Below are 22,527 nucleotides of genomic sequence, written 5' to 3'. Positions count from 1 at the left end.
GTTTATCATTTACTATCTTTATTGGTAATTTATTTTTTTTCCAGTGAGTTACTTGTTCATGTTCTTCATTCTTTTTCTAATGGGCATTGACTTATTTTTTGTATTGATTCATTAGGACTTTCCATACATGATGGATCTTAACCCTGTGTCTGTGATGCACTTGGTTTTTCCCAGTCTTTGGAGTTGGTATATGGTAAGGCCTTTTGTTTGTTTGTTTTTAACAGTTTGGAAAATGTATAATGTAGTGCTCGAGCATGGAAGCAGACTCCCCAACAAGCAGGGAGCCCAATGCGGGGCTCGATCCCAGGACCCCGGGATCACGACCTGAGTCGGAGGCAGATGCTTAACTGACTGAGCCACCCAGGTGCCCCTTCTGATTTAATTTTATCTTATATTTTGTGTCACTTTCTTGATGTATTTTAATTTGTTTTGAGGTGTTCAGTTAATACTTTTCACTGGTTTCCTGAACACGTCTTTCTGGTGTGCTTTGTTTGTAGGGATTGTATTTGCTGCTCAGGCGCTTTTTTCTTATAATAATGTTGTGTGGGATTTTACCTAGATTATCTTCTGTTGCCTATTTTTATATGAAATTAGTTTTCTGTTCTTTTACAAGGGATGTGGGTCAGGGCAGCTTTTCTAACTATTTATTCTCTTCTGTTTGGGTGGCGACTAAAGAAATAGGGCAGCTTACTTTCTGAGATCTGTCTCTGCTCCCCTGTTGGTTACGTTGCTTATGGTGCCGTGTCCTTGGCAGTCAGATGCCCTGTTGCTTCCTCTGCTTCCCTTGCACAGATCCCAATACCAGATCGATCTTGTTGTTAGTAGTTTGTCCCTGCCTGTTGGTATAGGTTTGTGGGGGTACTTTCATGCCTGGTTTGGTTGTAGATGTTTACCATGGTTTTTCCATCCTGGTTGCTGTGCGTGTGTGTGGTGGTAGCAGTGAGCAGAGAATGGGTGGGATGTGAGGAGATTAAAAGACTATCACTGTTCTGCCATCTTGCCCGAATCTGCTGAGATTAGCCCCTGGGTTTTAGTTTGGATGTAGTCTGGTTAAATTATGAGTCTGTTGTTTGATAGCTTCTGAATTCAGCCTCCTATTCACCTTATGATTAAAAAAATACAGTATGATGCAGACTTTAAAAAAGTATTTATTTTTTAAAGATTTTATTTATTTATTTGACAGAGACCAGCGAGAGAGGGAACACAAGTTGGGGGGAGGGGAGAGGGAGAAGCAGGCTCCCCGCAGAGCAGGGAGCCCGATGCGGGGCTCGATCCCAGGACCCTGGGATCATGACCTGAGCCGAAGGCAGACGCTTAACGACTGAGCCACCCAGGTGCCCCTAAAAAAGTATTTATTGATGTCTTTCATAATTTTTTTTCTTTTTGGTCCTAATATAATGAAGATATTTTTAAAGATTTTATTTGAGAGAGAGAGCGCATGAGCGGAGGGGAGGGGCAGAAAGAGAGGGACAAGCTACTCCCTGCTGAGTGCAGAGCCCGATGGTGGGGCTTGATGATTTCTTAATTTCATACCATTCATGTACTGGAATTAACATCATTTAGGCTTGGTATTTTCTTTAGTGCATTGCTGGATTCTGCTGTCTAACATTTCATCAGGATTTTTATTTTATTTATGAATATGCTTTGCCGATTTTCATTATATTCTAAACATTTTTCAAGTTCATCTTCAGTGTCACTGACTTGGGTTTCTGCAGTTTGATTTGACTTGATGCATCTGATACGGCTTTAGTTTGGTAAGGTGGTCTCTTCAGTTTCTGTTCTTAGTTCTACCAGATCCATATTAATCTCACCTGATTTTAATTCTTCTTTGAGCTTACGTTTCTTAGAAGCTACATTCTTTTTAATTACATTGAGAATACGAAACAGTTTGTTTATAATTTTCTTCTGATACCCAAGGTAGCCCTCCACATTGTATTTTTTTAATCTGCCTTTTGCATATTCTCTTTCAGCATTCTCCCGCCACCTTTTCCAGTTCTGTCTTCATGAGGAGGACCTTTGTTGAACTAAGTTGTTTATGGTGGGGGTCGGGGGAGGGTTCTATCTAAGCCTGTTCTTTGCCCAGGATTGGTTAGTAGTGGATATATTAGATCTCTGTGTTTAATATGTTCAGTTCATCCTTTAGGATGAGAGAGGAAAGTTGGATAGCAGCCAGTTTTAAGATTTTATTTATTTTAGAGCAAGAGCATGAGAGAAAGTGAGTGCAAGCGGGAGGGGAGGAGCAGAGGGAGAGGGACAAGCTGACTCATGAGCCTGATGCAGGGCTTGATCTCACGATCCTGAGATCATGGTTTGAGCCAAAATCAAGAGTTGGATGCTTAACTGACTGTGCCACCCAGGCGCCCCCAGCAGCCAATTTTAATCTTATTTCAGATAGCTATTTGGGGGGGATTGGGAGGAGGCTGTGTTGAGTGGTACTTGCTGTAGCCTTTATGGGGTGGGTGAGTTGCAGCAGCTGAATTAGTTGAGCCCTTTTGTGGTAAGGTCCTAGCTGGCAGGGACTCCCCTCAGATCAGACCATTCCTTGCGTGTTACTCCTCTGCCTGCCTAGGCTGACCCAGGTACCTGGAAAAATTAAAACAATCCCCCCTCTTTTTTTTTTAAAGATTTTATTTATTTATTTGACAGAGAGAGACAGCCAGAGAGAGAACACGGTAGGGTAAGTGGGAGAGAGAGAAGCAGGCTTCCCACCGAGCAGGGAGCCCGATGTGGAGCTCGATCCCAGGACCCTGGGATCATGACCTGAGCCGAAGCCAGACGCTTAACGACTGAGCCACCCAGGTGCCCCAAAACAATCCCCCCTCTTCAACCTCACCCTTCCTATCATTCTGAGGAGTGTTAATGGCTCCAATTTTGGGTGCTTCCTGCTTTTTCTGGGGCCCACTTTCTCCTGTAATCCCCTTTCTCCAAGTTAAGACTTTCGGTGGCATTCTTCAGAACTCTAATTTCATACGTCCTTTGCTTTCTGTCACTTAGAATTGTATCCTATTTCATTGTTTTTCAGTTTGGTCTTGGATTTTACTGTACCTGGTATGTAGTCTCCAACATTCATAGAATGGGCTATTTCTATATTGTATTAAAACACCAGTTTCCCTCTTTGTATTTGGGTTTTAGAAGAGTTAATGTGAACAAATAAGCTCACTCTCTCCCAGAAGAAGTTCTACCCAAGTGGGAGTGAGCCGGTCAGAATCTTACTTTTGGGGTATATGTGGAAAAAATCAGGCAGGCAGCAGCTGGTAGGTCCAGAGAAATTCTGTGATACAGAGGCCAAAATTGTGACAAAATGGCATTCATAAGGTTTCTAAGAAAAGGTATGAAGAGTTGGAGGATAAGGCCACCAACTGGTAGAAGGAGAAGTGCTTCTGCAGAAATAGACCCACATATAGCAAGGGAGTCTTATCAGCGGAGGGCACTGAGTGAACACCCATGAACCCCATTGTTCCTCCAGTCTCAGAGGCCTGGTCATGTGCTGAGTCCCATTCTTAGATTTCTGTGAGATGCCATCTTATCTTCTTTCTTGTGCTATTCTAGGTTGGTGTCTGCATCATAAAATCAGAAGAGCCTAAGTAAACTAGATGCTTTTTATTTTTATGAAGGAGGATCCCAGGTCACCCAAGCATGTGGTAGGGGGAGGTGAGTAGGTAGCGGTTTTGAGAGAAAGGAGGAACTGTAGTCATTATAAACAAGTGGGAGAAAAAAAAAAACTGACAAACAATTGCTGAGTAGCATGGGGAGTTCAGTTGTGGTTGGAAACCAGGAATTTCTAGCAGCATTATTCTGTGTGGTTGTAGGATTTTCTCTAGGAATGGGAGTGTAGGAACCAACTGGCTAGTTGGAAGGAAGGATCCCTGATTAGCTGGGACGAGGGTGAGGAGTCTGGGTGGAGCTTGTGCTGTACCATGGGTCTAGTCTGAACAGAGTAGAAATGAAAGGGTGGGGTTCTGATGGGGAGAAGATGGACAGTTGTCAGGGGATTAGAGGGCCTGCTGAAACAGAAGACTTAAGTAGTAATGGGAAGAAGGGGGGGTGGGTAAGATCCAGAAGGTGAGGAAGTTGCAAAGGCATGGGATGTTTAAGATTTCAGGAGGTGGAATGGCTTTCGATTAGGCCAGATCCTTAGTGTGGCCCTGTAAGAGTTGTTGATTTTCTGTTGCTTTTGGACTGCTCACTCATTGATGTAATAATTTAGGTAATAAACATTTCTTATCTTGAGATTTTACAAGGTTACTTTATAGATGGCAGAATTTAAAAAAAAACAAGTAGTAAGCAGTGTTTATTTTTTTAAAATTACTTAAAAAAGGTTTACAGAGATGTGGATTTACATAACTTGGCGACAACATTTTAAAAATGTACAGGCTATTTCATATTATTGCACTTAACTCTTCAATAATATATAAGGCATTTTATTTTACATAAATAAAGGATAATGTAGAATATCATACAACAGGTGTGGTGCCAATTAAGTCAACCATAAAATTAAATGAGATGTGTTTTGGAGGACAGAAATGCAACCCAACCTATTTCAACCTTCACAGAATATCCTTGCAACTACAGTTTACTTGTTATAACATGTATTTACCCTCATAGCTTATTGTAGATGACTGATGAATTAGAAAACCAAAACAATGAAATTTTTTAGTAGGATAATATAATTACCATTAGTGCTCACTTCAGGAAGTGTGGGAATTAGACTAATTAGAAATACTAGTCATGCCTTGAACATTGAAGACAAATAAGTAGCTTTCTGTCTTAGGGTCAGAGATAGTTTAGCCTTTTGCTTTCTCCCTTAAGTTCCAGCTGTTGGCCAGGGAAACCCTTCTGGCAAGATCTACTAGAAATGATGACTTCAGCCTACTTTAGGCTAGTAGAGTGAAAGGTCTACCCTTGCACTCTTCAGATATGATGATGAGAGACTCTCAGAAGGAGACTGTTCCATTGCTCCAAATTGCTCTAGAAATTCTGGTCTGTTCACATAGGACTGTGAATTTCTTACTAGGAGGCACAGCTGGAAGAGTGGAGGCAAATATTCTCTTACCATTTAGGCAGGAAAGCAGAAACCACACAACTGACCCCAGAAACTTAAAAACAATCTAGCATGCACCTTGCACTGACTGCCTATAGTATCCTACCTGGAAGTGTAGTGAAAAGTAGAAGCTAAATTAATCAGGTCTTTCTAGCTAACTTTTGTACCACATTCTCTTTTGTATAACCTGTTAAAAAAAAAAAAGAGAAATCTGGGCTCACACCAGCCAGATACTTCATTCTCATCTGAGAGACCCCTGTGGGCCAACTCTATATAGGGAGGTTTTCTGTAAGGGATGAGTCACTCGGAAAAACGATGTACAAAGGTGACAGCTCAAGCATCTCCATGATTGGGGCGGGGGGGTGTACAGTGACCTCAGTTCTTTTCGCTAAGCCATAGACCCAGGCTGTAGGTTATTGAAAGAAGCGTCCAACATAAAACCTGGGCATCCTCATGCACGCAGGTTTGGCGTCCTCACCCGTATTCCCAGGACTCGAGCAGCTGGTCTGCTTCCCCCTCGGATCTGGGTTGTGCGACACAGTTCTGCTTCTTTACCTTGAAAGAGTGACTCACCCGCACTCCCCATTGTCGTCTTCTTTCATTTTGGTAAATGAAGCTGATGGAGGTTTGGAATTTAAGAAAAGAAGGTGCCAGTACGGAGGAGAAAAGCCAGTTTTGGGACTGGGAGCAGCTACTGGGAAGAAGTCATGCTTTGACAGGAGAGCAGCCGGGACGAGTTTCACGGGCAGTGTGAGGCACAGCAGTCTTCGGCACGGAAATAGTTTTGGCCTAAGGAAGAGTTTGCAAAACAGGAAAACAAAAGCAGCAAACACGTCCGTCACTGCAGAGGCGTCCTTACACCCAGGTCAGGAAGAGCGGGCCAGTGCTCAGAAAGGGGCTATTCTTACGCTTGTTGGGCAAGGGGAAGACCAACCAACCCTCCCCAAAGCCCCCTAAAAGGATTATTTTTAAGCTCCGCCCTTGGGGTTGTAAATGTAATGCCTATGTTTATAAATCCAAGGATGCTAAAAAGATTTCTAAAAATTTAGCTTAAATTAGTGTTTGGAGTGCGTAAAATATAGAAATGGAAACCCAGTGACTGTAGTATTTCTGCCCACTCCTGTGTTGACTGGTCTTGAATTCCAGCACTTATTCAAGACCAGTTCCGACTTAGATGCAAGGTGCTTTCGGAGCTGGAACTTGCTGCTCATTCTAAGCAGCAAAGTTCATGGCTATTTAGTATGGTTTATCAGAACGGCATTTCTGTAAAATAGCCTTACGACTTACACTTTCAGATCACGATCAGCACTTCATGATGATCCGTAATCCACTGAGTTGAACTCTGCAGCCATACATTGCACATTACACTCATTAAAAAATACCACTTTGTTATTTTGCTTTTTCATTTTTGGATAATTCCTGAGCTCAGCTTAACTGTTAGGTCATAACTGATTTTTTCTTTCTTTCTTTTTTTTAAGTCTCACTTTCTTTTCACCATAACGTACAGACCTACAGTTCCTTCCACTGAATGTGCCTAAAAGCGTTCTCTTATTTACTTACAAAACTATATAAAACTGTAGTCCTTCACTTGTGACATTGGTGTTGCCCCTCAGACCGGGTTAGCTCCCTCACTGCCAGGATTGGGTACGGTGAGCGAGGAGGGGAGGGATGCGCAGGTCTTAAGTAGGTGTTTCGAATGAAGAAGATGACATGCCACATCTTGTGTCCCCATCAGTGAACCTAAAAGGCAGGGGACAGGCACCGGAGCAAAAGCATCCCTCCTGGCCTCGTGGTCCGGGGAGCAGGCTTCCAGAGGTCATCGCTGTCGCCGTCGCACACAGAGGTCAGCTCTTCTTTTAGGAGTAAAAACCTGGAGATTTTTATAGTCCTTGCCTATACTGTGTAGGAACCCACTGTTTAAAGAAGTTATTCTGATTTGCTAAAGTAAGGGAACTGAGAAAAGGAGATTCTTGTTAAAAAATGTAACCAGCACCACTAGTGAGTGTCACTCCCGGTGCCTGTTGTAGGAAGGATTCCTGTGCTTCCTAATTACCAGCTGCACGGGTCCCTCTGGGACAGACTTCATAATATTCCAGGCATCAAAGTGCATGAGCCCCACCAGGGGTTTCCCATTAATGGCAAGAATTTCATCTCCAGCTTCTATTGTTCCAGCTTGTTCAGCTGCACCACCTGTGAGAATAAATGCAGAATAATGCCTGGGCACTTTCATAGTGTTCAAAATAAATTCCAAGTAAGCTAAAAACTTAAATGAGAAAAATCTGTGAATGATAGGCCCATGTTCTTAGGATAGGGAAATCGTTCTTAAGACACACAGAGCATATACCCATGAAAAATTTAACTACATAAGCAATGGACTAGGAGAAGGTATTTTCAGCGTATTTAATCAACAATCCAAATGCCTAGTAAATGCAGGAATACAGGTTCCACTTCTATCCAATGTACCGTGATCGCCAATCAGTGACTGTGGAGATTACTTACACAGCTCTACATATTTCTACACCCGGCTTTCTCTATAACAAGGTTATGAGTATGTTGGTTTTTTCTTTTTTTTAAAGATTTTATTTATTTGACAAAGACACAGTGAGAGAGGGAGCACAAGCAGGGGGAGTGGGAGAGGGAGAAGCAGGCTTCCCGCGGAGCAGGGAGCCCGATGCGGGGCTCGATCCCAGGACCCTGGGATCATGACCTGAGCTAAAGGCAGACGCTTAATGACTGAGCCACCCAGGCGCCCCATGAGTATGTTCTATATATTACATACTGATACTCTTAATATTAACTATTATATATAATAGGATATACAGATTTTTATATGTACTGATATTATTAGTATAATTATACTTTTTAAAAGATAAGTTAGAATGAGCGCGCGTTGAGAGCTGGGGGCGAGCGGCAGAGGGGGAGAGAGAATCACAGACTCCCCGCTGAGCATGGAGCCCCACAGGGGGCTCACTCTCACGACCCTGAGATTAGGAACTGAGCCACCCAGGTGCCCCAGTATAATTATACTTTTTGAATATAATTGTGTAGCTCAGGAACTTGAAGAGATTTTTGAGAACTGTCCAAGATCATAAAATAATTATTCAAGTTCATAAAGAGACCTTGTATCTACCACATACTTCAACGATCTTTACTGCTCTCATCTTACCTTCCTGAAGTCTAGTATTTGCAATTTGAAATAAATACAATCTTGGTCAATGTTAATTACCCCTGGCTGGCAATTCTTGATGGCATTAACTTGGTATGTTTACATGAGTTACAGCTAATACTAGTTACGAACACGGAGTTAGGGATCTAGTATGGAGGTTAGGGACACAGACCCTGGAGCCGGACTGCCTGGGTTCAAGCCTTGTTCTGTCACTTGTGTGTGTGACCTTAGGTGCTTGTGTAATTCCCCTGTGGCACACTCTCTCCTTTGTGAAACAGGGATAATAGGATTGTCGGCGGGGGGGGAGCAACATGAGTTCATACATGTAAAACACAACAGGGCTGACACATAGTACACCCTGTATGTGAGAGAGAATGAAAACATTTTCCAAAGGGAAGGCACAGTCATACACAGAAAACAGCCGACTGGCTTTTCTAGGGCGTTACCTTTGTATACTCTTTTAACGAACAGGGGCCCATCTCCAGCCATAGAGGATTTTCCTCCATCCAGACTCAAGCCCAGCCCAGCAGAGGTCTTCAGCACTTCGACACACAGCGCATCATGTGAAGGTACGCTTCTCCCTGCAGCAACGACATTGGTAAGGATGGAAATGACACTCATCACCACCTCTCCAGTCCCCCAAATGTATTACCCCAGCGCCCCTGAGTCCCGTCTCCCTTTGAAACCAGCGTTAGGATTGGTCTCCCAAATTTGGAGCTGACCTCGTGGCTATGTTCCTGCTGTACATGCACCATTTGCTCTTCAAAGCATTTTTTTTTTTTTTAAAGATTTATGTATTTAAGGGAGGGAGCACATGCACGTGAGCAGGGGGGAGGGCCAGAGGGAGAGGGAGAAGCAGACTCCCTGCTGAGCGCAGAGCGTGATGCGGGGCTCCATTCCAGGAACCTGGGATCATGACCCGAGCCGAAATCGAGAGCCAGACACTCAACTGACTGAGCCACACAGGCGCCCCTGAGCACTTTCTGTGAGCATGGAGGCAGCTTTGGGGCCCAAGCAGAAACCCTCAGAGGCCAGACTGCTCTTGGCAAGCCCCGTACACTGTGGTCGTGTGTCTCAGTGAAGTCACGCTTGGGGAATCAGATTCAATGTCCTGCCGACCCTGAGTGCCGACGGCAGCAGAGGGTCACAGTCTGGCACTGATAACCTGCAACACCCCAGTGCCAGGCCTCACGTGAGACTGTGATCGTGGGTCCCGGAGCTCTGCGCCTTCCCCCTTCTGCTGCGCATGCTCCTGCCCTTGCTGCCATCTCTCTCCACGGGGGTGTGTGTCGGGGGGCACGTTTCCCTGGCAACGGGTCCCCCACTGCAACAAACGCGTGCAAACTGCCCACTTGGGCTTGAGGCTAAGGTAGCTAGCATCCCTGCCTTTGAACAGAAAGGTCCATTAGTGTGGTTTGAAGAAGGTCACTCTACGTCCACGGGGTCTGAAGGCAATGTGCCACAGGAATTTCAATAGGTGATTTGACTTGCTGTTAAACAGGAGAACAGGCCCATTACAGCGGCTCTCAGCTCTGGGCCAGATTCTACTGAAATCACCTAGGAACCTTAGAAAGCTAGTGACTCAGGGCCCTGATTTAATTGAGCTGGTGAATTTGCTGGGCAGTAGGATTTTAAAAAGCTTCCTAGGTGCCTCTGTTGTGCAGCCCACCGCGTCTGTCCTCAAGTGGGATGCTCTCGGGGCACGTGAAGGGATAATTCCGTGGGTTCAGGTGGAGCCCTGGGCAGGGGAATTTTAAGGAATAGGACTATGAAAAAGTTTAAGCCCTGAAAGTGCTTATAATTTAGTGACTCTATAGAATCTGGTTCAAGGCCAGATGTTCTGAAGGTGTCCCAGGAATACTTAATGATTGATTATAAATGACAATAGCCTTCCATATCCCAAGTTCATGAGGCTTAAAAACTCTGGAAGCTGCCAGGAATTTCCTGTGATGTTAAGTTTCTTGGATCCATTGAAAATAGACCAAACAATTGAGACAGTGCTGGGGCAAAGGTGAGCATGACAAGGTCTGAGGACTTAAGGTGTTTCCCAGTGTTGAGACGGGCTTCAGTTTTCTAGACGCGCAAAAGCAAGACAACAGAGCAGAAGGGTGAGAATACTTCTGGCCTGTGGAGGCATCTGGACAGGAAGAGTTTCCCATCTGTTCAGTGGAAATGAGTGCTGTTTTCAGCAAAGAAATCACGGATAGCCCAGGCCACCCTGAAGCCAAGTTGAACAGAGGAATTCAACTACCCTTGACTTTACTAGGGAGAGATGTTGAGAAGAAACCAAAGACCTCTCCAGAAGGCAGTGCCCTGACCTGAGCTTCCAGAGGCTCTCCGTGCTCTCAGGACTAAAGACATTGCTCCTGAACTCCAAGGGAGAGGACACCACGGAGGTCTGAAGTAGTTCTCTGAAGGCCGCCCTCAGCCTTGTGCTTCAGAAACAGAAGCAGTACTTAGTTCCGAGTAAATACCTCGTATGCCTTCCCAGCGAGCCTTGGGATGACAGTATGGAAGGCGCTTAGGAAATCCACTTCTCAACCTCTTTTTATAAGCTCTTGGTTGATTAAGGCTACAGTCTCTGTTTTTAAACATTTGTGCCCCCTCATTTCCTTATGTTCTTCTAAAACAGGAAAGAATACAAACCCTGGTGTTTCCAAGGACAAATGGCAGTTTGGAATTTCTGCATACTCTCCATGATTCCCCTTATCACAAGAGTTTCGTGTTTTACCTAAGTCCTAAGAAGATATAAATGTGAAAGGACTTCTTTCTTCATGCATGCAGAGAAGCTGTCAAGCAGTCGTTCAAAGCCTTCGACAGTATGGCTTTAATGACAGGGGGGCAGTGGTTTCTAACTTACTAGGAACACTGCTTTTTCAAGAAGTATCCACAAACATTAGACGTCACTACATTTGATTTCTTTTCTTTTTTTTTTTTTAGAGAGAGAGAGATGGTGTGGGGCTAGGGGGTGGGAGGGGCAGGACAGAACAGAGAATCCTAAGCAGGCTCCAAGCCCAGTGTGGAGCCTGATGGGGGCTCGATCTCACGACCCTGAGATCATGACCTGAGTTGAAATCAAGAGCTGGACGCTTAACCGATGGAGCCACCATGCGCCCCTCTATTTGATTTCTCTGACCCTCATGAGAGTAGTTAGGTTCCTTTTTGTTCAGCCAGAACCTGCCCTGCCGGTTGCTCACACCCGGCCGGTTGCTGGGCTGGTGTCTTACCTACACCTGGCTCCAGCGGGCTGGCCTTCCTGGAGAGCGCGCCCTTCCCACTGGCTTCCTGCCCACTGGAGGCTCTGGGCCGATCGTTCCCTTTCCTGATGACCACGAGCACATCTCTGTGCAGCTGTGCCTGGTGCAGAATCTTGAGGACATCCCCATGGACTAAGCCAGCCAGCGAGGCGCCATTGACGGACAGAAGGACATCCCCTCGGTTCACAGTCCCTTCCTGAGAAGCAGCCCCCTGAGAACACACCCTGTGCACCTGGGGCAAGGAGAAGACAAAAGCTTTGGAAACTTCAGTCAAAGCAAAAGGGCAGATGCAAGTCTGTAGTAGAGGAACTTTCTAATGGCAAGTTTGCAAAATCCTATGAACGCGGTTCATTGAAAGCCTGTGCGGTGTGAGGGAGGGAATTACAAAGGTCGGTGCCGGCATCTGAATACATTTTTTCCTCAACTTCTCTCGAGCGTCTGATCTGTGCCTGGCGCTCCACCGGGCAGTAAGGTCACAAGAACGAACAGGACCTGGTCTGGCCTCATGGGGGTGGCCTGCCTCGTGATCTCAGAGGCCTCTGAGTGATCTAAAATTGGAGATGGTTCTTGAGAAGGAAGTAATTACAGAAGCACATGCAGATTGGGTCAGTTGATTCTCGTGTTTTTCTAGTGCTTAAGTATTTAGGTGAACATGAGGAAACTCCAGAAAACCGTGCTTACACGTACTGGCATCCAATAGGGCACTCGGTCTGCACATCGGTCGGCTCTGTGGTAAAAATGTGTATCTTTGCCAATGGCTAGATTATGTCCTACTCCCCCCGCTTTGCCACTTTTGCTTTGTTAGGAGGAGACAAACAGCAGCGTGCTGTGAGCTCACGGGTGGGAATTTTGTCCTGAGCACCTCTGAGACTGTGTCAGAAGTGACTTCCCGGGGAGCATCTTGACGTGGTCACTTACCACAACTGGTTTCGGCTCCACATCTGTCCCTCCTGCCACAGTGAATCCCAGACCTGAGCCTTCTTTTTTATTCAAGACGATGAAGCAAACATCTTCTTTATTCTAGTAAAAAGAAACAGAAAAAAGTCCAGTTGACCTTTGAATAACCCAGGGGGTGGCTCACCGACCTCCGCACGGTCAAATCTGCACAGAACGTCATCCCTAAAACTTAACCACTAAGAGCCTGCTGTTGACTGGAAGCCTTACTTAGAAACAGTTGGTTAATTTTCTATGTTGTATTATAGACCCTGTTCTTAAAGCTAGGGCAAAAGAATGTGATTAAGAAAATCATAAGGAAGTGATGCCCGGGTGGCTCAGTCAGTTAAGCGTCTGCCTTCGGCTCAGGTCATGGTTCCAGGGTCCTGGGATCGAGCCCCGCATCGGGCTCCCTGCTCAGCGGGAAGCCTGCTTCTCCCTCTGCTGCTCCCCTGCTTGTGCTCGATCTCTCCTCTCTTGCTCTGATGAATAAATATAATCTTAAAAAAATCATAAGAGAATGCATTTACAGTACTGGAAAAATCTCGTGCAAAAGTGGACTTGTGTTGTTCAAGAGGCAACTAACTGTATATTCCTGGTGCCAAGAGTCCTCCTGCAGAGCTGCTCAGCACGAACCCCAGTGGTTATTCGGGAGCTTTCACACAGTATTGGAATCGGAGGAGCTTCACCTCAAGCATCCTGCACCCCTCCTGGGTGGTGCTGACACGATGGTGTTTTGAGGGTCCATCCTGTAGCTACAGACCCATGTTTAGGGTGGACATGAGCCAGGATGGGGCAGGGACAGGGGACAATTTAGGAGCTATTCCAGGCACCAGATTATGTCTTCCCAAATCTGATCATAGCACATCATTTGATCTTGAAGGGGGATTCTTTATTGTACAACTATTTGTCTACAGTTTAGCCAAGCCAGTGTCAACAAGATCAGAGAGAAGTAATGCCAAGAGGCAGGATGAGAGGAACTGAGGCCACCAGTTTTTATGTCCCCTGAGGCCCCATCCCGCCATGTTCAGTTCATTGGATTTCAGGTGCAGTTGAACTGTCATAAAATACAAAGTATGTTAAAAAATAAAGTACTTTGTCAACTCGAATCGAGACTAGAATATTCCTAGTAGTGTCCTAGGGTTAAGTAACAAAAGGATGTCCTATGTTTCAAGCATCAAACAAAAGATATTTTGAAATAAAACATTTTAGCTAATTCTGAATTTTTACTTCTTCTGCTCACACACTATGTATGATGAGCAACATTTTAAAGATCTGCATTGCGAGGTTCCCCATGAAGTGATATATAATCTGTCAGTTCAGGGTGTTTTCAGCTCAGCAACAGAAGAAGAATCTAACTCCTTCAGGGTTGCTTTGATGAGAGAAAGTGAGAACACTGAAGAGAGAGACCCAGCTCCGTAGTGTGCTGGGGAAGGAACCCAATATTTAAAAGAAAGAGTTTAGTTCCATTAGTGTGTCCTAAAGAGTAACCCCAAACATTTTACACCTCCCTAAAGAAGTTCATTCAACCCAAATCCCCGTATGTCAACACTAGAATATCGGGCAGACTTACTGCTCAGGCCAACTGTTTACACGCTCAGACACTGTTCAGTGGAGAGAATGAGGACTAGGCTTTCTCAGTGAAAATGGGAGCATGTGGTCTGGTAAATGACCTTTGTGTAGCTTCTGGGAGGTAATGCAGTGCTTCTCAGAGACTTAAGTGCCTTTATGGGAGCAAAGACAATATTTGAAAATGGGATTCCCCTGCATTCCAGGACGTAACACCAAAATTTTAATTTACTCAAATTTTCTAGTTGTGTTTGAGGATACAAGTGTGCTAGAAGCTGTCAGGCCAAATCTCGCCTCTAAGTAGCTTAGCACAGCATCAGGGAAGCTCCATGCAGCCCCGAGAGCTCGCCAAGGTTTGGGTGTGTTGAGGTCAGAGGGGCAGGGCTTGTTTTCCGCCTCTGATCTCTCACAGCGCCCCCATCAGGAAGCCACAGGGAATCGTGTGCAGTTCCATTTTCAGCACCCACAAACCACACTCAAAAAGCAAGCAGGAAACTTCTGAAGATGGTAGAGCGAGGACATCTCCGCTCATGCTGCTCCGTGAAAGCAACTGAAGCCTGCAGGATTATAAGGGGAAGAGCCGCATTGTGATCCAAGTAGGAAAGCGCTTCCGCACCAGACCACAGGGGTGTCTGGTGGTGAGTGTACAACCAGAGCGAGGGCGGGGGAGGCCCCAGAGGATGCCCCCCACCCCTCCTGGTGGCGCTTGGCATCCTGTCCACACAAAAAGTCTCCCCTTTTGTTTGTGGTCCCTGAAAATGCACATCCCGTTTGTGAGTTGGTTGAGACTTTTTGATTTTCTCCTTCTCCGTTTTCTCTAACACTGAAATGTCTGGAGGACAAGGGACCCCGCAAAGCGTGATACCACTGTGCCACCTTGGCTGGAAGTGCCAGAAGAAGACTTGCATGCAGGAGATGCTTGCTTATTGCCACAAGTTGAAGGAAGAAGGGAGATGACAGACTAGTCCCTTTTACTGAGAGTGAAAAATGCTGGACGTCTCAAGGTTCACTGCACAGACCGAAACCAGTGGGCTGCGGACCAGAGGGAGTGTAAGCCAAGGGCAACTGGCCGCCTCTCCATCCTGGTTCACTCCTCAGTAGATGCCAACATCACAGCCCTTCTGGGTAATATTAGAATTTCTGGAACAGTGTTCTCGGATCCATCAGTGACCCAGGTATATTACCAGTTGAGAAGTTGTTCATGTTTGCTTTTTTTCCTCTAAACAAATACTCATTTATTAGGGTTCGAATCTCTATGGGTAGTCCTGAGAAATTAATGTTGTTCTTCAGAGACATATTCTAGATATGAACCATGGCTTCTTTTGTTGTTTACTGTCACCTCCGATTTATGGAAGGACTTCATTTGTAAGGACCCATTAGCCACACTGTCTTGAGCCCCAGGCTTCAGAAGCCCCGAGGCTGGGGGTCCAGGCAGGGCTACACAGACGCGCTAACCCATTTCCCCAGCAGGTGGCTCCCTTGACAAGTCGTTAATGTACTCCTAGCGGCTGGGCTGTGCTTGTGGTCATTCCCTCCCATCTCCAAGACACCCAGTTCCGTTCTGAGGACCCTCTGTAGACAAACTCCAGATGTGGGGGGTGAGGAGGAGGGCAGCTAGTCACCACTGGGGAATTAAAACAGCAGCTGCACCTGGAAGTCAAGACAAGGCCTAGCTTGAGGAGCAAGCTGCAAAGTGAGAGAGAAGTCAGACGCAGCTGAAGAACGCCCTGCACGGACCCGGGGTGGGGCTCTCCGGGGCTCTGGGGGGCCTCTCCGGGCTGGGGGCCCACACCTGGGCACACACGCGGCCGCCGCTCCTTCTCCCCGGCCTGTCCGGTTTCACTCACCTCTGATTGTGCTTTCGCTTCCTGAATGAGAGTTAGGACGGTCGATTTGGACCCCACTGATGATAAAACAGACTGCAGTCTTCGCTGGTCCCCTGCTGAGATGAGAAGCTGATCCAAGCTAAAGAATATAAATATATTTGAACAATCTTAAAGAAAAAGGCGATTTTTCCATTTCATAAGGATGTATTTAAAATGATCTCCTTTCTACCAAATTGCAGGCATTTTCTGAGTGTCATGCCCTCTTTTGGTCATGGTAACTCTCCATTCAAACGACGGAGAATCCTGTGAGCTCTAACAGGAATTTCACTGGCTGCCAACAGCGCTGGGAAGGACTGTGGCTTCTGGGATCCCTCCCGGATGTCAGGGAACCAGTCCTGGAGCTTAAAAGAAAATTTCTGACATCTAAAAAAAAAATGTTAGAAATTTTCTGCTAAACTCTGGTCACCTTCAAAGGCCCAGGTTCTCCCCCGAGGTGCAGCCTGCCCTGTCCTCTCTCATCTCTCTGGCGGTGGGTGCTCGTGCTTAAGTGCCAGGTCCCTTAAGGCTTCTCTCCTGAGCAACATTCTGGCAAACACCTTCTCTGCAGGCACTGTGGGTTTCTAGCAATGATATTAAAAACAAAGGGGGCTAAATGTAATGTGGTTATCCTGGAAGAGAAAAAGGATGTTAGTGAAATTTGTTCCGTGAAATCTGAGTGAAGTCTGTAGTTTAGTTCATTGTGTTCTTCCAGTGTTAATTTCTTTTGCCAACTCGGGAGGGGCTGGGTGAGGGGTTCTTCACGGGAGCGCTCTGCATTATCTCTGCAACTTTTCTATAAATCTAAAGCTAGCTCATAATTAAAAAAAAAAAGTTTATTTGAATAAAAGGGGAGAGGAAGATACTTACTTAACCGACCAGCCTTTTCCAGAAGGCAGATCCTGGGGGGTTTCACCCACATCATGGGCTGAACTGGGTGCCCCAGGCTCACTGGCTTTAGGGCTGCTTCCTCCTGGACAGGCCCAGTCCCCCCGCTTCATGGGGCATGAAAGGGCAGTGGACCCACTGAGGCCTGCAGCGGGAGAGCCAAGCGACCTCCTGGGGACGATTTCCAGCTCCGTTTTGAAGAGCACGGCGGCGGGCCCTGCTGCGAAATCCTCACTGCAGAGCTTGTCAAGGTCGGGCATGCTCAAGGCTCGCAGCTCCTGGAGCTTGGAGCGGGGTAAGGGCGAGGGCTGGCTGTGGCGCACCGAGGACTTGTTCCTCTTGCTGGGAGAGGTTGGAGCCGCAGCTGGGGTGGGACTTCCAGAAGGACCAAGTGGTTTCTTTGGGGCCGAGTCAGGGCCCTTGCTACCGGCTCCCGCCGGGTTCTGCCGGGAGACCGTCAGCGTCGTGCTGGACGGGGACTTGGTCATTTGCGGGGGGAGCGTGCTGGCTTCACTTTGGCTTTCGCTGCAGGAGCTCAGGCTGCGTCTCAGTGACCTCGCTGTGGGGTCAGCAGGGTGGCTGAGGCTCCCGGAGACAATGCTGCCAGACGACCGTCTCCCAATGGGAGGCTTGGAGCTTACTGACAAAAAGGGGGACGCCCCAGACTTGGCCACCAGCCGGTCAGAATTGGCCAGGTTCTCGAAAGACTTGATCCTCTGCTTCACAGAGAAAAATGAGGTAGATTCATAGTTCTGCTCAGGGTAGTAATGTCTTCTGCTGACTTTGATTTTGTCTGTGACTAGGCAGCTCCTTTCTTGCACCAAAAGGACATCCCCTTCGTCTGTGGTCGGAAGGTTCCTCGATGTCTCCAGAAGGGGCTTTACGCTATACACACCCTGTCCGTTAGCCAGGCCAAGGACACTGCCTCTGGAGGCCTTGGCCTCAAGGAGGCCCCCACTCGTTGCAGGGATCTGGCTGTCCCGATGAGAGCGACCTGGGCTGTGCAGGGCATGGCCCTCCCGGCCAAAGTGGCTTGAAAACTGGGCGGGCATGGAGTAGGTCCTGGTGGCTGGTCTTGGCGTGAAGTACGGATGGTCATCTAGCGCTGGGCCCCCTGCTGTGCCATTCCTGGGCATCCCTAGGGAGCCTGACGCCTGGCTCGCCTTCCCCTGGGAGGAATCTGCCTTTTTAGCAGGCAGTTGTGGGGAGGAGGAGGAAGAGGCCAGTTTTGCCATCCTGGAAGATCGCTGGGTTTCCTGCCCCACCTGGGAGGCACGAGATGGGAGCGACGACGGAGGATTTGGGGACGGCTCCAGTGACGGGTGACAGGGTCTGATTTCAGTCTTCTCCTGACAGTTGCTCTGGGCCCAGAACCCTCCTAGTCTGCCACTCTCGGCCGGCTTGTCACCGCAGGCATCCTTTGGCATTCTTTCACGAGAAATTTCAATTATTTTCAGCTGGTTGGTTCTTTCTAGGGGATCGCCAGCAATTACTTCGCTTCCTTTGTCACCAGTCACCCCTGGTTGGGCGGCCTCTGGCGCTGGATCCGGCTGGCTGGACCCGGGAGGGGGCACCTCCTGCCCGTTTGTGGCCCTGGACGCGCTGCCCCCTGAGGCCGCAGGGGGCGCCCTGCTCTCTGGTCCACCGCGGGGAGAGGCGGCGGCGGCTGCCTGGGCTCTGTCGGGCTCTGCGTGGAAAGCCGCCTGGGATCGATGGCCCGCACCTTGCTCCGGAAGAGTCTTGGGGGAGGCGTGGGGTGAAACGAAGGCTGTGATGCTCGCCTCGGACGTGGGGGGCTTTGGCGGCCGGCTCTCCAGCACGCACTGGGGGGGCATGGGGGGGCCTGGGGCCTTCTTGTCCGGCTCCTCGTGCTCAGCTGTGTGGAACCGGGGGGCCGCGCCCTTAGGGAGCATTCTGTGGGAGGTCTGGGGTGAAATGAGGGGTTTCCTGGGGTCCATCCCACCAGCCTTGGCCATAGGAGCAGCAGGGGCCTCCGAAGTGACTTTGCTTTTGCTTTTGATGCTCAGTCTCTTCAGCTTAGGACCGGATTTGGGTTTCTGACAGTTATTTAAAAGTGTTTCCACTGAACCTTTTTTAGGTGGGTCTTTATTTTCCAGACTCACTTTTGGCTGAGGGGGGCTCTGAAGCCCAGCAACCCCCTTTTTGTGGCTGGAACTTGACCCCTGACTTTTGGAGTCAGGGCTTCTGGCGGGCACCACGGGCTGCTCCCTTTCAGTTTTGCCCTGTGCATGCATACCATGGTTATTTTTATTTATTTCTTTAAACCAGGCCATGATGGGCCTCCTGGAGATCATTTTTGGTTTCTGGAGCACGTCATCCATGTCTTGACTTTTGGAGATGTGCAGATTCGTCAAAACGGATTCTCCATTCTTAGGGACATTCACACTGAAGGCAGACCGATTTTCAGCTTCATTGACATTTGTCTCTTGTTTTTTATTTGGGGTTTTGTCACCCAGCAGGTCATGTTCTAAACCATTTACCATGTTCAGATTGCTGAGAGTGACCGGGAGGTTGTGAAAATGCCTGGCGCCTTTAGGAGGCTGACCGTTCTCCACGGCTGAGCTGGTGCTGGCGGCTTCCATGGTTTCTTCTTCACAGGGGGGCCTGGGGTTCTGTAATATCCTTCTGTCTGCATGAAGTTCATGCTCCCGAGAGCTTATATCCGGGAGAGAAAATGGCTGGGAAGAGTTTGGAATTGAAGGGCATGAGGTGCTTGGCACAAAGGACGCTCTCTCACATGGATTTCCCACTTGACTCAGAGCACTGTGCTTTAATGGCAGAACTTTGGCCAACACAGGGCAGGTTGCAGCCTGGACAGGTGCCTGAGCAGTGGTTGAGGGGGGATTGGGGGAGCCATCTTTAGAACAAATCTCGATTTGCTCCTCCTCAGACTCCGTAGTGTCTTCCTTGTGAGAAGACCCCTGAGAACAAGGAGGTGACCAGTTGTCCCCAGTGGAAGCTCGTGGGGCTTCGGTGAGTGATTCAGGGTCAGAAGACGAGTCCTCCGCATCACCATACATGGATGAGAGAGATGGCTCTGTGCTGTCACCTAGGCCCGACAGGGACATGCTGTCTTCGTGAAAATTGCTGAAATTTCTAGAGTAGTTGCTCAAAAAGTTTTTGTTCACAGTAAAATGTTTGTCAGGATTAATGGAATCCAAAACCGAAGGCTGGGAGGCCCACTGTGGGTGAGGGGGCTGGCCAGCAGCTGCCCAGGCCCTCCTCGGGGTGGGGGTCTGGTTCCCCATGACTGGCTCAGCAGCGTGGGAACTTCCGCTTCCAGTTCCTGCTGGAGGCTGGCCCTGAGAATGTCCCTCTTGACTCAGCCGGTCCCCTTTCTGAGGAGACTGAAGTCCTGGTTCTGAAGCATCCAGCTCCTTGATGAGTCTGTCGATGTCAGTCACGGGGCTGCCCCCACTTTCTCTGGGGCAGCAGTGGCCCAAGACACTGCCACACACCCCGTCAGCCTTGTCAGCAGGGGACGGCAGGGTAGGGCTGGCCTGCGGGGCCCTCTCAGACCCAGAGTCTGTTGCCTTGAGCAGAGCAGAGCCCTGGGAGTTTTCAGGAACGAGGACTCCTGTTTGCAGAGTCTTGCTGTGGTTACCGGGAACTCTCTGTCTCTCCTCCTGGGACGTGAGGTCTCGGGACAGGACGGTACTAGCTGGAGACGCTCCGTCTGCCTCGGGTCCTCCCCTGTGGGGAGCTGCCTTCCTGGGCGAGTTGGCTTCTGGGGCTGCTGGAGTGTTGCCGAAGTCATGCTGAGCCGCTGTCATCTTCCCGGGGGGTGAGCTGTGCTCTGGGGCGAGTCTGACTTGACATCTGTCCTCAGACTCCGGAACCCTGGGTGACACTGGCTCTCCGGGGTCCTCAGGCCGCCTGGCTTGCTGTGTGTCCACTGATGTCTCGCTGGGGTCAGGGTGAGCTGCCCCCTTCTGCCCAGGAGTAGGGATGAGGTCTGGGGGGCCATCCAGTCCTGGGTTGAGAATATAAATGAAAGGTGGGGTGATAGGGGAGAGAGAGGGGAAAATGAGAAAATAGAAAAACCCTTAATTAAAAAAAAAAAAAGGAAAACTTAATCTCAATTTTTTTTTTTCCAGAAGGACCTGCCACAACCTAAATGTAGCCTTCTTGTCGTTCTCTTTTTGCCTCTGAAATTACAGAGCACTCACATCTAACAAATACCACCCTGCTCTAGATGCTCTGAAATAACTCAGACTGGCTGGAAGAATAGACCTTTGTTTCTGCCCTTTTCTCTCTTGGTTATTTTTAAGGATGGGGACACCAGAAATCCTTCACCTGAGTCTCTTTACACCGTCCGCTCTGATGGCTTCAAAAGCTACAGGAGCCAGGCTGTCGTTCTGTTTCATCCCTTAGCCTTGCGCTCATTCTGCGGAGGTCTCGGGTCTCCAGTTTAGCTCTCATTGTGGGTTTGGCCTCACGGTGTGGGATTGTGAGCTGTGCAGTAAAGTATAAAACAGGTGCTGACCTTTGGGGACTTACTGCTCATGCAGGAGAGGAGAGAGGAGGCTAATTTGGGAAGACACACAGGAGTTGCAGAAGGGTGCAGGCTTGCACCGTGTCTGAGCTGTGTCTTGAGCGTGTTCAGAGGACTGGGAGAACTGGAGGGCCACATGACCTGGGAAGTGTGGACAGAAGGGGTGGGGACCTGACGGGGGTCCTGAGGGGAGAGTTGACCACACAGTGATGAGGAGGAAGATGAAAAAAAAAAAATGGAATGAAAGCAGGGAAGAAAGAGCATGTGATCGGAGGGGTGCAGGGAAAGGTGTTGATGCCAAGGACAGCAGGAAACAGTCATTCCACGAGGTGGGTCCGGAGAGCCACTGTCCTGGAGGTGCCTCCCTATAAGGCCCTGCACATTCTTGGGCTAATCTGTCTGCCCTTGGCACATGGCATCTGATAATCAGGGGAAACTGGTATAAAAGAGAACATTAGATTTGCTGTTTTCTTAGGAACCAGGGGTTACAGTGAAACAGTCACAATGAAAGCACCTGCTTTGAGAAGACTGTCTCCCCAAATGCTATACTCCTTCCACATCTCCCACGCAAACCATCTTAACTGCATATGCCTTTCCCCTCCTGAAGTTCCTATGTCAACAATTAAGGACTAATTATCAGGACTTAGCACTGTGCTAAGAGTTTTTCATGCGCTTAATTTTCCTCCCAACACCATGAGGTAGGTCCTGTCACCATCTGCTTTGGAACAGTAGGGAACTGAGGCACAGCGTGGCTTAGCAATGGATCCAGGGTCACAGTGTATAGCCAGAGGTCACCTGGGAAGTCGGCCCCGCAGCCCACCCCATTCTCTAAACCCTGACTGCATGACCTCTGTGTAGAGAGCACCTGGCCACATCCAGACCCCTGTGGAGACTGTGCGTAACTTCCCCGGGCCCCCGTGGAAGGCGGGGGACCTGCCAAGATTTGAATCTGTGGGCTCCTGTCCTTCTCTGCTCAACCTTTTGAATTCCCTTCTGCTTCTGCTGGTACCAACTATGGGGAAAAGTCATGACGACACAAAAGGAGGGGATTTGAAGGTTATTCTTTAGCTTCGGATTCACTTGCTGAACAAACCCTAAATTTTTGTTAGCAATTTGACTTTATTGCAAAGTGTGTAACTGAAAAGCGTTTTTGAGGGAGATTAAATGACATAGAGGCAGTCCTTGATGTCACCTTTCAAAATGATCCTTCCCTTGTACCCCTCCCCCCCAAACACACACAAATGTCCCATAATGGGAAGGATGTTGACTCAATTATGGCACATGATGGGGAGGAG

The 22,527-nt window shown here is 48.1% G+C and overlaps 1 protein-coding gene across 8 annotated transcripts in view; it reads right to left on the bottom strand.

Annotated features, from left to right (window-relative positions):
- Positions 1–4,278: 4,278 nt before the first annotated feature.
- PDZD2 (PDZ domain containing 2) overlaps positions 4,279–22,527 on the bottom strand; it is a 340,075-nt gene continuing 321,826 nt past the window's right edge. For 7 of the 8 annotated variants that reach the window (XM_081825945.1, XM_081825946.1, XM_081825947.1 and 4 more), the window contains 6 exons: positions 16,699–20,710; positions 15,814–15,931; positions 12,383–12,484; positions 11,435–11,696; positions 8,654–8,788; positions 4,279–7,231 (listed from right to left, as the gene is read on the bottom strand). In XM_081825945.1, coding sequence (XP_081682071.1) covers positions 7,047–7,231; positions 8,654–8,788; positions 11,435–11,696; positions 12,383–12,484; positions 15,814–15,931; positions 16,699–20,710 — 4,814 coding nt within the window. In that variant the 3' untranslated portion in view covers positions 4,279–7,046. The remainder of the gene's footprint in view (positions 7,232–8,653; positions 8,789–11,434; positions 11,697–12,382; positions 12,485–15,813; positions 15,932–16,698; positions 20,711–22,527) is intronic. The other variant, XR_014146865.1, reaches the window with a different exon arrangement.

Source organism: Leptonychotes weddellii, chromosome 7, assembly GCF_054177405.1.
Source record: "Leptonychotes weddellii isolate Sample4059 chromosome 7, ASM5417740v2, whole genome shotgun sequence".
In the NCBI taxonomy this organism is placed as follows: domain Eukaryota; kingdom Metazoa; phylum Chordata; class Mammalia; order Carnivora; family Phocidae; genus Leptonychotes; species Leptonychotes weddellii.
Note: the sequence above shows the minus strand (reverse complement) of the source record. Positions and strands in the feature narration are given on the sequence as shown.